The sequence below is a fragment of the Heteronotia binoei genome, chromosome 1 (genome assembly GCF_032191835.1).
Source record: "Heteronotia binoei isolate CCM8104 ecotype False Entrance Well chromosome 1, APGP_CSIRO_Hbin_v1, whole genome shotgun sequence".
NCBI classification, from domain to species: domain Eukaryota; kingdom Metazoa; phylum Chordata; class Lepidosauria; order Squamata; family Gekkonidae; genus Heteronotia; species Heteronotia binoei.
In genome coordinates, this window is record NC_083223.1 from 203,062,941 (window position 1) to 203,078,211 (window position 15,271).

The window sequence follows — 15,271 nt, forward strand, 5'->3', positions numbered from 1 at the left end:
ATTAGGAAATGCCATATACAGCAGGGCAGTAAAGCTGCTTCTGGTGAGCTGTCAGCCTGGTAAAAAAGATTAAGGTGTTGCCAAAGTTTGTGGGATGAGACAACCAAGAATCTGAGATTGAAAAGTGGATTAAATTATCCTCTCTACTACACCAACAGAAATTTTACTGTCAGGAGAAGAGGCAATTTCACACCATCCTCCTTGCTGACTGCAACTTCTAGTGAGTGCCACATGGATTTTTAAAAGGTCTTACCAGCCTGATAGTACCATTTTGGGTTGTCAGCCTCCAGGTTGGGCATGGAGATCTCCTGCTATTACAACTGATCTCCATCCCCCAAATCCCCAGGTATTTCCCAATGCAAAGCCCATTCTGTGAATCAGAGAGGACTGATATATGTGTTAGGGGATTTCTTTTGTACCCCAACAGCACAAAATCAACCTCCAGGAACAAAAACAACCTGCAGTTATCAGAAGGCTAATACATACTCACTAATAAGTTTTTAAGACCTCGTGGATAAACTTTCTTAGAGTCCATGTTTAGAAAAGCAAACTATTTATTAGACTCCAAGTTTCTTCTTTAGACATAAGGCTTCAAGTGGATAGAAAACAAAGCAGTTAGAAAAACTTAGTACATTTCAGTTTCTCCTTTAGATACAATGCTTAAAATATATGGATAGAAAACAAAACAGAAAACAGTTACACAGAAAAAAAATCAAGCATAAAGCATAACATACAATAAAGCGATAATGAAAAATATAAGTGCCAACAGGGACTTCCCCGTATTAGTCACATTTCCCCATTTAAAATCAAAGTCCCAAGTCTTAGTAGATGCTATGCTCTAGATTCTAAGTCTGAGCATTTTCTCTATGTTTGAGATCTCAAACAGAAGATGATTTAAAATCAGCAAAGGCTGTTTCTCCTCTTTGGTTGTTCAGCAGAGAAACTGTCTCTGCAGAACAACCCAAGAGTCTAAGTTCCAATTAGATTGGCATGATCTGACACAAAGGCGATGCTCTCTGGTGCAGATCAGCAGCTTGTGCCCAAAAATTCACAGCTTATAAAGGCTCCAAGGATCTCATATCAGATCTACTGGGTCACATCTGTGCTTTTGATGTAAACAATTTTACAGCCAAATGTAAACAATTGGAGCTCAGCTTGTCCCCAGTTCACTCTGGTCTTTCACCCACTTAGCAGGCTTCCTCCATCTTGTTTCCTGCCATACCATATAAGGACTGTACCATATAGGGAGATTCTTGTCCTTAAAAGACTCTCAACTTTACCCTAGTTTTTTTTCTGCTGCCCTGCTAGCAATATGAATGCATGATAGTGCTGAATAGCTTAGAGCTCATTTCCTAAGAGCATGGCTACTTTCAGAAAGAGTTCTTGTAGGCAATTTCATAAAGAGTATGTTTAAGATCATAAAGAGGGCCAACTCAAAGAGCTTGAGCTTAGTGCTCATTTCATAAGAGACCCAACCCCAAATTCTTTGACAATATGTAGGGAAAGGTATGAGAACTTCCATTTTTCAGGATCTAGTTCATAGGATCCATTTTTGTGTGTGTCTTTTCTTATCTCCATTCTCTTTGTTGCTATTGAAGTACCTTGTGTGGTTTCTGTTATCTTCAACATTTGCAAAACTCTGGCCACATGTTTGCTGTCTTCTGCTTCCATCATTATGAAATACATTAAATTAGAAATAGCTAGCTCTATTGAATAAAGACTGTTTTGGCTAGTGATAGATTAAGATACAATTTAAAGTGGCCTTGTATCTGGCTGGTGATGGCAAAATTCTCAGAAAGATCTTGCTCTTTACCTGAGACCATCCTATGAGTCTTCAGTTTCTGATAAGAATCATCACCTTGGCCCATGAATTTCCCTGTGTGTATTTAGGGGACCAGGAATACCATTGCTAACTTTGATTTCTAGTAGCAATATCTCTAGTGCAGGGCTTGGCATTAAAACCCACTTTTGCATGTTGGTATTTTATCTAACAGTCTGTTCAAAATGTGAAATTAAATATCTGTGTCCAAAATATTCCTTCTAAATTAACAAGCAGTTGAGAGAATACAACTTGCATCATATTTTTAGACACAGATCAGATTGGTGCAGATATGAGCTAGACTTCACTCCATAATCTCTACATATCAGCTGTCCTTTGTAATGTTCCCCTTTAATTATCCATTTATAGGCTGAGGTTTTGCTTCATCACAGTTCTGTAATATTAAATAATATATTCAGGTTTTAGACTGTCTTCTTTTTATGCACCCTTTGAACTCCAGAGCCCCTTCCTGTGCCTGCATTCCTAACAAATGCAGAAAGCACCTAATTTTAGACTGTAATGTTTTACTTCAAGAAAAATGTGAAGATTATTTGTAGGGAACTGCTCAGAAGAAACACATAAGAACATAAGAGAAGCCATGTTGGATCAGGCCAATGGCTCATCCAGACCAATACTCTGTCACACAGTGATCAAAAAACCCAGGTGCCATCAGGAGGTCCACCAGTGGAGCCAGGACACTAGAAGCTCTCCCACTGTTGCCCCCCCCCCCAAGCACCAAGAATACAGAGCGTCACTGCCCCAGACATAGAGTTCCATCAATACCCTGTGGCTAATAGCCACTGATGGACCCCTACTCCATATGTTTATCCAATCCCCTCTTGAACCTGTCTATGCTTGAAGCTGCCACCACCTCCCGTGGTAGCGAATTCCATGTGTTAATCGCTCCCTGGGTGAAGAAGTAATTTCTTTTATCCATTCTAACCCAACTACTCAGCAATTTCATTGAGTGCCCATGAGTTCTTGTATTGTGAGAAAGGGAGAAAAGTACTTCTTTCTCTACCTTCTGTATCCCATGCATAATCTTGTAAACCTCTATCATGTCACACTTCAGTCGTCATTTCTCCAAGCTAAAGAGCCCCAAGTGTTTTAACCTTTCTTCATAGGGAAAGTGTTGCAACCCATTAATCATTCTAGTTGCCCTTTTCTGCACCTTTTCCAATGCTATAATATCTTTTTTGAGGTGTATTGACCAGAATTGTCAATATACCTCAAATTGTCAATACACCTCTTGATCAGTCTCTACCTGTAGAAATCTTGAGGAAAATTAGAAGAACTATAGGAAGCTTAATAAAATGTAAGGGGAGAGATAGTTTCACAAATCTCTGTGTTTTACTTATTTGTTCACAAAGTTTATAGCTCACCTTTCTGCCCTCACCAAGGTAACTAATAGATTTAAAAAATGCTCAATAAAACAGGTCTAAAACCTATTAAAGCCAGAGAGAGAGAGTTAAAATTAAAACTAAACTAAAATACACATGTAGAAACAACACAAAAATGTTACTTGCTGGCATAAGATTGCAACAGAAAAGGATCTCTCTAGGCAGAGAGTTAGGCACCTCCTTTTGGGGCTCATAGAATAGGACCTCCTGGTCTAATTATTTTGAAACTGGGGTGGGGGGGTGGGGTGAGGATTGACCCCAAATAATATGCTGAAAATTTTGTGTCTCTACCTCAAAAAACACCCCCCATGAGCCCAGATACCCTCAAATCAATTCTCCATTATACCCTATGGGGACCGGTCTCCATGGGGCAGGGATGGGCAAACTGTGGTTCAGGAGCCACAAGCAGCTCTTTCACACTTATTATGTGACTTCTGGAGGTTGAGGAGGAACTTAATGCAAGCTTGCTCTCAAGTAAGTGTGCTTAGCATTGGGACTTCAGTCAGCCTCTAAGTACTGACCTATAGGTAGGCGACTATTTCTGTTATATGTCAAGTCAGGAAGGAAGGGGAAATAGGCAGGCTCGCAAGCTCTTCTCCTCCATCATAGGGGTTGCCTGAAGACCTAGAGTGGGGAAAGAGAGTGTAAGAGTTGAGGAAGCCACTGGAAGGAGAGATGGAATTAAAGAGGGCTGTGAAGGGTTCCCCCTTTAGTTTCATAGCTCTTATAGTAGCTGTATTTACTAACTGTATTTTATTTTTTTATTTATTACTTTAATTTTCTATCCTGCCCTCTCTGCAAGCAGACTCAGGGTGACTAACAGACAATTCAAAACAATATAAGATTATAATTATATATATATATCTGTTCCCTTCTCCCAATTGTGCCAAAAAATAATTCCCTAATTTTTCTCTATACTGGTCTTATGGGGACTGTTGTTCCCAGCTTTTTTTTTTTGTAAAACAACACAGCTATACTAGGAGACGTTTTAAAATATAAAAGCTGGGAATAAAATGCATACATTTATGTTTTATCTTTCTGTGCAAATGAAATATTAAGAGTTTTAATAAAGTTGTGTGTGCGATATTTGTTCATGTCTTGCAGCTCTCAAACATCCAATGTTTATTCTATGTGGCTCTTACATTAAACAAGTTTGGCCACCCCTGCCATAGGGTATAATGGAGTGCCCAGTGCATTTTTCCCTCTCCCTGTCATTTTCAGTGGGGGAGGGCTTCCAAACCAGGAGATCCGCTGCTCCTAACTGAGGATTAAAGGTACAAGCATGAGGGACAGGGTTATGCAAGAGAGCACAAGAGCAATGCAACCAGTATCATAACCCCAAGTAATAAAATGAAGAAGTTGCAATTGATATTAATCTCAATGTACTGTTTATCCAAATTTACTATACATGTGAATAAGAACATAAGAGAAGCCATGTTGGATCAGGCCAATGGCCCATCCAGGCCAACACTCTGTGTCACACAGTGGCCAAAAAAGAAAGGAGGTTCACAAGTGGGGCTAGAAGCCCTTCCACTTTGCCCCCCCCAAGCACCAAGAATACAGAGCATCACCGCCCCAGACAGTTCCAATAATATGCTGTGGCTAATAGCCACTGATGGAGCTCTGCGCCATATTTTAATCCAAACCCCTCTTGAATCTGGCTACGCTTGTAGCCGCCACCACCACCTCCTGTGGCAGTGAATTCCACATGTTAATCTTACAATGTATATCTTACAAAGTTACACCAAAAAGGCAATATGTTCATAAGCCCCAAAGTCTCTATATCAATATAAACATGAATGCCACTGAAAGGGGGGGAAATCCCAATGTCCAGTAAAGTTCAATCTTCCCTTCTTAGGTTACCATGACTCCCTTCAAAGAGTATCCCAAACAAGGAGTTGACTGCGAACTTGTTTTGTATTACACTTCTTCCCAGGGTAATACTTGAATTTTATTGTTATGTTACAGCCTAATGCTTGTTTTGAGCTTTGCAAAATTATGAATATTGTTATATAAGTCAAGGACTGTAGATTGATACCAAATGTAAGTATTGTATGGGTTCGTAAAACTTCAATATCTTGTCATTGTTGGTATGTTGCAGCTTATTGTATATTTTTAGCTTTGCAGAGGTCCTGCTGGGAAGAAGTATAATATGAAATAAGTACCAATTCCCCACTAGGCTTGTCCCGGCCTCGTTCTTATCTTCTCTGCAGGGCTTCTTTCCAATTTCACACAAGCTGCCTCGGAGCTGCGACTCACCCCGCCTCTTTCCAGAGGCAAGCAGAAACAAGTTTTAAGAGGATTTTGCTTGCTACGGGAAAGAGGCAGCAAGTCTCGGCTCTGAGGCAGCTTGTGCAAAATTGGATAGAAGTGCTGTGGAGAAGAGGAGCGAGAGACTGGGGCTAGTGCAGAATCGCTTAAGTTCTCAGTTGACTCCTTGTTCAGGATACTCTTTGGAGGATGTCTATATACCCTAAGAAGTGAAGACTGGACATTGGGATTTTTCCCCCTTTTGGTGGCATTCATGTGTATATTGACATAGCGACTTTTGAGCTCATGAACATACTGCCTTTTTGGTGTAACTTTGTAAGATATACTATTCACCTATATAGAAAGTTTGGATAAACAGTACATTGAGATTAATATCAATTAATCCTAACTGAGGGTTGGCAGCCCTATTATGTGCTCCCCAATTCTCTTGAGTGATGAGAAGTTCCAAGGGCTAGTGCTTACCTGGTTTTGTTCCCTTTGGATAGCAGAGCCCTGGAGACTTGGGATGCTTTTCTAGTATTTGTTTTATTTATGACTATAAAAGGAGATTATGGGAAGTGTCACAGACATATTCCTATAGGGCTGCAGATTTAGTACTACATATCAGATGCTGGAGAGGGGGAGGGAGATTCTGCGGCCCCAAAAATACCTCAGCCCATAAATCAGTGACTCTGTCTCTGCTAGGCTTCCCAACCCTCCCGCCCTGGCGGGGGACCCCCGAATTTTCAGCCTCCTCCCCCGCTCTTAAAAAATCTGGGGGCGGGGGGAGAGAGAACATACCTGTAGGCATCATGTTGTTTTACAGCTTGGGATCCGTTTTTAAAATGTGTCCCTTTAAGGCTGCACAGGAAACAGGAACGGCCCCTCCCTTTCTTTTCCTGTGCAGCCTTGCTTTCGTTTTCACAGCGAGCAAATTCTGCTAGAAGAAGACCAAATACGGTAAGTATTTGTGTGTGTGTGTGAGAGAGAGAGGGAGGGGGGATTCCCTGGTATGGAGGCCCTCCCCCCCTTTAGAAAGTGTGGGGGGGAGGGAAATGTCTACTAGACACTCTATTATTCCCTGTGGAGGACGATTCCCATAGAGAATAATAGGGAATTGATCCATGGGTATTGGGGGCTCTGGGGGGGCTATTTTTTGAGGTAGATGCACCAGATTTTTAGTATAGCAGCTAGTGCCTCTCCCCAAAATATCCCCCAAGTTTCAAAAATATTGGACCAGAGGGTCCAATTCCATGAGCCCCAAAAGATGGTGCCCCTATCCTTAATTATTTCCTATGGAAGAAAGGCATTTAAAAAGGCGTGCTGTCCCTTTAAATGTGATGGCCAGAACTCCCTTGGAGTTCAATTATGCTTGTCACATCCTTGTTCCTGGCTCCACCCCCAATGTCTCCTGGCTCCACCCCCAAAGTCTCCTGGCTCCGCCCCCAAAGTCTCCAGATTTTCCTTTAATTGGATTTGGCAACCCTAGTCTCTGCTCTTTCCAGCATCAGAACTGCCCTTTCTTTTTCCACGCACACATCTGCCCCCTACCTTTAACAAAGTGTTTTCTTTCAAGCCCGATGGACATTTGGAGATGATAATTTCCTAACATTCAAGGCCCACAGAGGACATATACAATCTTTAAGACACATTGCCATGTATGAGCCAGGGCATTTTTTTTTGGTAGCAGGAACTCCTTTGCATATTAGGCCGCACATCCCTGATGTAGCCAATCCTCCAAGAGTTTACAGGGCTCTTAGTACAGGGCCTACTGTAAGCTCCATGGGGATTGGCTACATCAGGGGTATGTGGCCTAATATGCAAAGGAGTTCCTGCTACAAAAAAAGCTCTGGACTGAGCCACAGTGATGAGAGGACTACAGTGACCAAGTCTACAAGACAGGGAAGTTGGTGGCGGGGGGGGGACTCCATATATATTGATGAAAAGTAAGGGGATGCAGAGCTATAAAGAACATGCTTGAAATGCGTTCTTGAGTGTTTTTTGAGGCAGTGTAGCTTGAAATTTGGGCATCCTAGGAACAACTATCTGTTACTGAACCTGGTACCACAAGATCTTTTCTTAAAGATAGTGTGGAGTTGTGGTTAGAGTGTCACTCATCCATGAAGTTCACTTGATGATCTTCAGGCAGTCAGTATCACTCAGCCTAACATGTTTCAAGGGTTTGTTACAAGGATAAAATATATACCACCTTAAGTTTCTTGGAAGATGGGTAGGATCGAAATGTGATAGATGCAGCCACATACCTGTATTGTAACTAGGTTTTCAATATATTGATTCTGAGCTTAATAAATTTTTGTTTATTGTTGTACTTGGCTTTAGTAGTCATGAAAATGAAATACAGATAACATTGTTTGCCATTTTTCAAAACAGCCCTCTTCATATATATATATATATATATATAAAGAATATATATAAAAAGAGGGCTGTTTTGAAAAATGGCATATATATATATATATATATAATCTCCAGTTCAACGATGTGTACTTCCTGAAGTATCAGGCAGCTGAAAGTATATCTTGTGAAACAGAGATCCTGAGCTGTCCAAAAGTATTGTTCTGTTCCCTATTTTTATGGTGTGCAGCTATCTACCTTTTGGTATGTCCAGTCACCAACTACTTCCTACATTTCTCTTTTGCTTTATAGAACATCTTTCTCTAGCATCGTTATTATTAGACACAAAATTAGGACTGATGATAATGGGGAGAATGTTTGAAAATTAGCTTTTGAAAATTAGCTTCATGAAGTTCCCTTTTCCTTGGGTTGGATCTAATCTGTGTTTTCGCTCAGTCTTGGTTAATTCCCCTAATTACAACCTCTATTCTATGCAGCTTTGATGATGCAGGTCCCATGATCTCAAACGTAGCTCTTTTGGTTGTCAAAGGGGACCCATTTCTCCTTTTTCTAACCTGTGGAAAAATGTGGTTAGAGCCAACCCTCTTAAAAAAAAAAAAAGATCTGCAATGTTGCATCTTTGTCCCTCCTTATTATTGTTTATGTACTTAATTTTAAATATATTTCTATACAGGAGAGGAAATCTTCATAGTGTATGAATAATGTTGTAACTACATGCTTTGTAGGGCATGTATTCACTGAAACCCAGAATTATTAAACATGTAGAACCTCCATAAGACTCTGTTGTGTGTAATAACAGATAAACTGTCATGAGAATCAATAAAATGTGTCAAATGATCCAAACATGTATATAATTAAGCACCTTCTTCCGAGAAGGATCTGTAAAGGTTTCCCCCCAACTTGGAACATTTATTTGTAAATAATAACCCTGTTGCTTTGCTAACCTCTTAGTTGTCAGGGTTTAAAAAAAAATACTGCTTCTTTCAGGAGATATTTGTTTATAAAATTGTTTTTAAAATGGAAAGTTATTCCCCACACATTTGTTTTAACAAGGGGGGAGACGTGATTGTTCTCTTTAAGTATTTGAAGGGGTGTCAGAGGAGAGCAAGGAGCTGTTCCTGTTGGCATCACAGAACAGGACTCACAATAATGGGTTTAAATTAAGGATGGGAAGGTACTGAGTTTTTCAACAGTGGAATCAGCTATCTATGGAGGTGGTGAGCTCCCCCTCACTGGCAGCCTTCAAGCAGCAGCTGGACAAATACTTCTGGGGGATGCTCTAGGCCAGGGGTGGCCAACGGAAGCTCTCCAGATGTTTCTTGCCTACAACTCTCATCAGCCATGCTGGCTGGGGCTGAGAGGAGTTGTAGGCAAAAAACATCTGGAGAGCTACCGTTGGCCACCCCTGCTCTAGGCTGATCCTGTATTGAGCAGGGGGTTGGCCTGTATTTCCCCTTCCAACTCTGTGATTCTATGTTTCTGAGTTACTGAATGGGTAGTAACAAAGCAGCTGCAGAAGTACCTGGATGAGACATCTGGCCTTGACCCTTTTCAATCAGGCTTTAGGCCTATATTTGGGATTGGGATGGTTTTAGGGTTGCTGAGGGATGATCGCTGTCTCAGATGGATAAAGAGAATATATCTCTATTGTTCTTATTAGATCTGTCAGCAGCCTTTGATATAGTAGACCATATCATATGATGTCTAGAAAGTGGGGTGAAATAGGGTAGAGCACTATGAATATGGTTTCAGTTGTTTTTACCAGACCAGTCCCAAGGGTTGCAGAACATGCTGAATGATCCCCTTGGGAACAGAAATGAGGAGGAGAGGGATGCCACAAGTTTCTGTTATCTCTCATGTAAGGCCCCAATGAGATAGTCCAAAGCTCTGGAGTAGGATGTGAACAATATGCTTATGGCACTCAACTATATAAATAACCTTCCATTTGTGGCCATCTCTGCCCTAATTCAGTGTATGAATAGGCTGAATCCAGGTGACAGAGGTGAGGCTGCTTGGAAGGGCTGAATGGGACTGATCGCTCTTCCATCAGTGGAGTGGAACTTTTGCTGAAAAGCAAGGCTTTTTTTTTTAGCAGGAACACACAGGAACGCAGTTCCGGCTGGCTTGATGTCAGGGGTGTGTGGCCTGATATGCAAATGAGGTCCTGTTGGGCTTTTTCTACAAAAAAACCCTGTGTGAAACAAAGGTGATGTCAAGGGTGTGGCCTAAAATGCAAATTAGTTCCTGCTGGGCTTTTTCTACAAAAAAAAGTTCTGCTGAAAAGACTACTAATAGCCTAAGTCTTGTTGGATCCTGGTTGTCTGCTGGAGAAATGGGGTCTATGGCCAAGAATTATGCTTTTGTACAGGTTATTCTGTGAGTAAATTTTGCCCAAACTATAACTGTCTTTGCCATTCCTAATTATTCAGTGAAGTAGCCTTGGACGTCTGAAAATCTGACCAGTTTGCTTGCAGAATTAGTGCTTTACAGCCCCACAATGGTATGAGCTTCTTGCACATCTAAGAAATACATTTTGAGCATATTAATGCAGATTTCAACACTCATTTCTCATAATCTATATAAACCAAGTACATTTACAGGAAGCAATTACATATTTGTAATTACACCAGAGACCCAAACATTTTTCCAGAAGGTCAATATGGTAATAAGTGGGTAATTATCTAACTTACTCATAAGAGAGCCCAGAAAATGCTGGGTAAATCCATGCAAATCCATAAACAATTATTGTACCATTACTTATTACGGTGCAAGTTACAGTTTACAGCATTGGTGTTATAATCCTGCTTCCTGGCATGGAAACTGAAAACTGCTTTTGCTTCTTTTGTCTTGCAGACTCAATGCACATAGAAGATGTTGAAGCTGTTCAGAAACTTCAAGATGTCTTACATGAGGCATTGCAGGATTATGAGGCGGGGCAGCATATGGAAGACCCACGCCGGGCTGGCAAGATGCTGATGACTCTGCCACTGCTGAGGCAAACCTCCACTAAAGCTGTGCAGCATTTCTACAACATCAAACTGGAAGGCAAAGTCCCCATGCACAAACTTTTTTTGGAAATGCTGGAAGCCAAGGTCTGACTAAAGCATCCTGGGCCTTCCAGTTGTGCACGCTGAAATTGTAAAGAAAGGGAAAACAGAAAAAAAAAAGAACAGCAAAGAAACTTTAGTGTTTAAATTAAGGAAACTAAAATGACTGCACTGATACTTAGCAGCAAGACTGAGAAGCAGCTTTCACCTCTTTATAATCTGTGTCTTATCTGATGCAGCTTTCCTTCTACATTTCTCTCTTCTTTTCCTGTTCTTATTTTTTTCTTTTCTTCGTTATTTTTCCCCCTTTGCTGCTGATTCTTTTAAAAAGAGGTCTCTAATAGAAGAGAGATGGAAGCCAGGCCTGCCAAAGGATGGAAATCCATAATATGGATGCCAGTGAACTTATTACGAACCACAATACCCCAATGACAAAGGAATCAAACCATCGTACCTAGCAGTACAGTACAGTACAACACGATGAACTGACTGAATGCAGTATTAGGTTTCACAAGAGCAGCCTCTAATTAGACGACTTCGATGACAATGCATTGGCTGCTTCTTATCATGGCATTTTCCATCTAGATCAGTTACAGCCATTTGATTCCTTAATTGTTTTTTCAAGTCTTCCAGATATTTCTTAGGTTAGCTACAATGTAACTTTTTCAGGGAATAGTTTGAGCTTTATTCATTCATGCAATACTAAAGAGGAAAAATAAATAAACACTGCATTTTTTTGTGCTGGCTTGAACAATGACGAACATTAACGAAGGACAAATAAATCCTGAAGGAAGATTTTTTTAAACAAAATGTTTTGGTTCTTCTTACTAAGGGGGGATTTTTTTCTACCAGCTTTACCAATTTTCAGCCATTTGTTAATGTGGGAATTTATCTTACTCAAGCAATAGTTGAAGGGAAGGTGCATATTATCACGGATGCAATTTATGTTGTGTGCCAGTCTGGTCCAAAACATCCTGTTTCTTTGCATGAGTTCCAATTTATACCTAAGTGTTAACTGAAACAATTAGATTACACCTACAATAAATCTGAGTAGCCTAAAGATGCCATGTCAAGTAGGAATCTAAAGAGATTGTTAGAAAGGCGCTTCTGTACGACCAAGATGCAGTTGTTCCACAATCTTAATGTTCATTAGTGATGTGGTCTGTCGTTTTAAAAATTGCAGACTTCTTATTGAAAGACCAACCCACCTCCACCTCCACTAGCAATAAGGTAAAATCAGATATCAGAATAGTCAGCATCTGACCAAATTCAATAACTTAGCACTTGTATACATTATTTATTAATTTATAAAAAAAATTATTTTGGGTAGATTGCCATTTTTAAATGAAAAGCCTAATCAATTATATCTGCTTTTTCAACCAGTGTCATCATGGCATGAAAGTCAGTTTCTAAGACTGTTAAGAGGTGTAATCTAACGTATAAACCAATTAGATGCCCCCCCAAAAAACTACAGTCGCTAAATAACCAATAAACAATAACCTCCATCAAATGCTATACCAATGTACCAGTGTTAGTAGCTGCTCCCTGTACTATGTGAACAACCTTATTCTATGTACACAAATGTAATTAAAATTGTAATCCTAACAAACGAAAGAAATGTAGTTCAGCTTTTCAATGTTTCATGTTTGCTGTGCTTTTTGGAATTTTTTATGTTGCATTCAAAGAGTTGTCTTGTTCTTCTTGTGGTGTTTGGATTCTTGTGGTGTGTGCTTATAGACACAGGGTAGAATTAGAGACAATATTGGATGTAAAATTCCTCAGGAGACTACAGTAGTATATTCTATTCCTTCTGGTAATAAGGTTCTTCCTAGTAATAATTAAGAGATTTGGGGAAAAAATCCAACCAAGTACTCATTATGGACAGATACACATTGAAATCGTAATATTTTCAAAACAAGGGATAATTTCTGTATTGGTTTATTATAGAATACCTATGTATAGCTTAGAAATAAAACTTTGAATATTTCAAGATTATAGATAAGTCTAATTTTTAAATGCTGTAAATATAGCTTTCATCCAGTCATCTCTCAGATGTTGTTATTAACTTGCTCTGTGTTTGTTGCAAAAACCTTATTTTTTTTTTTCGTTTGTGCAGACATGTTTCCAAAACTATTGCTACTTTGTGTGCTTTAAACAAAATACAGCAGGTTGATGATGGTGCTGCATCAACCTTATGCTAGAAATACTGTGTATCTCTCATTAGCTATATGGGATTCTCTTGTAGATTGTGTTTTTCTCAGTAGAGAAGTGACTGTTGTGTGAGCCTAGATAAATCATCATTAGCAATTCATTCAGATGGCCAATAACTTGAAATTAATAGCTGTGATAGGAGTTTGGAAATCGGCACATCCCTTTTGAAAAATGACAAACCCTTACAACTCCTGGGTGGGGAGGAAAGGTGCTGATTCTATAAAATTATTTATATATGTAAGAGTGCAGAAAAAATTATTTTCCAGAAAATTTGTGCAGGGTTTAAGTTACTACTGTTCAACTACACTATATATGTATATATAAATATCTAATATAAATATTGTTTTTGTCGGATCATATTGAAAATTTCTTGGGTTTCAGGGTCAATATCCAATCAACACACTCAGAAAAGAAAAACAAAGACTTAAAGAAGATGGATATGTGTTGTAGAAACACCGTGCAATTTTTTCTTCTGTTTTTCAGTAATATTCAGAGCTGCAATGAACAAATATCTCATGGCTGTACAAATATTAACTGCACAGGCATTAGAATAAAATTAATATTAAACCTTGCTGAAAGATACTTTCACAACACTTATTTAATGCGAAATACTGGGGAAGATTCAAAAAATGTATGCTTTAAGCTTATAAACAATTTCATTTAGAGGGGATAAAATTCATCTGGAATCTCTTCTGAACAAGCCCCATTGAAATTAATGGGCATCATGAAGGCCTTTTGCATTCTTGTTTGGCTCCTGTTCAGTTCAACATGCTAATGCCAAGAAGACATTTCTGATGCATTGTACCCTGGGCTATTTTTTCCTTCTTTTTTCTTGTTTAAAGCAATATGATTGTGCAGCTCCTGGAAGTTGCACATTTGTTTCAATCAAATCAGATTGTTGTACTTATTCCACTATTTTGCATTTAAATGCTAACATAAAAAGATATAAAAAATTAAAACTGCTATTTTTCTTATGGAAGAGAAAATGGGTGTTGGTAATTGTATTTTAATTATTTAAGCGTCTCTTGTTTACCTGCCTAGGAAAACACTTTATGGCAGTCTTATTGTGCAAAGATCGCAAAAGAGGGGGAAAAACTGAATTAAGCTGCTTATTATAATCCAGGAGTTGCATAATAACCAGTAGAAAAAAAACCTACAAATTAAAAAAAATCATGTCTATAGCTGTAGACAGGCTTCACATCTGTAAAGCAATCAACTGTATATTTTTGTGATGTGTATCATACTGTGTGCTCCAACCAATGTCCATTTGTGTAAATGTATTTATTTTATATTGTATATATTGTTAAATGCAAAAAGGAGATATGGTTCTGTAACTCCAATCAGTTCAGATGTGTAACTCAAATTATTATGCCTTTCAGGATGATGGTAGAGCAATATTAAACAAGCTTCCACTTTTAATTGCTTTTAATTTTTTGTGTTGTGGGTTTTGTTTTGTTTTGCTTTTCTGTATCCAAGAATCAGCTCAAGAGGTGTCACCTTTATTAGAGCAATAAGCACGTATACTCTTAAGATAAAGTAGGAACATAGCTACATGAAGCATAAAGACTTGTCAGAATACATTTCAGTGTAGCAAGGCCATTTTGAATACTCTTAAATATTCAGCCTGTCTCTGCTTATTACAATTCATTCTGACAAGCACTTATTTAATCTTAAAACAGCTCCACATCAAATAATGTTACTCAAAATTATTGCTTCTCTGTCAGTGTCATAAAAGAAAACTCATGCACTATTTTAAGATCATTTTACTACTAACTACAAATAGCTATTTGCTTTTTTCATCAACCCTGAATCTGCCATCCAACACTCAAGGCACAAATGGGGCCTTTTCTTCCTAATGGCATTCACAACAGCATTTATGGATTGTAAGCCCAGTAACAGAAACACTGATTATATAGTTGAACAAAGCAGGAGTCAAGTTGCACCTTTAAGACCAACCAAATTTTATTCAGAACGTAAGCTTTCGTGTGCTCTCTAAGCATACTTCATCAGACGAGGGGATCAGGTATTGTGGGCTGAAATACATGCAGTTGGTTGATTAAGAGGGCAAACTGGCTGTGATCACATGGTGAAACAGTGTGGCTTGGCCATTTGGTCTGGATAGCCATAAAAGGTAATTAAGTTTCCTGCCAGTTGGTGTTTCTGCAAATCTA

The 15,271-nt window shown here is 39.1% G+C and overlaps 1 protein-coding gene across 7 annotated transcripts in view; it reads left to right on the top strand.

Moving 5' to 3' along the window:
* ESRRG (estrogen related receptor gamma) overlaps positions 1–14,529 on the top strand; it is an 817,641-nt gene extending 803,112 nt beyond the window's left edge. For all 7 annotated transcript variants that reach the window (XM_060246714.1, XM_060246723.1, XM_060246761.1 and 4 more), the window contains one exon: positions 10,696–14,529. In XM_060246714.1, the coding sequence (XP_060102697.1) occupies positions 10,696–10,940 (245 nt within the window). In that variant the 3' untranslated portion in view covers positions 10,941–14,529. The remainder of the gene's footprint in view (positions 1–10,695) is intronic.
* Positions 14,530–15,271: the final 742 nt, after the last annotated feature.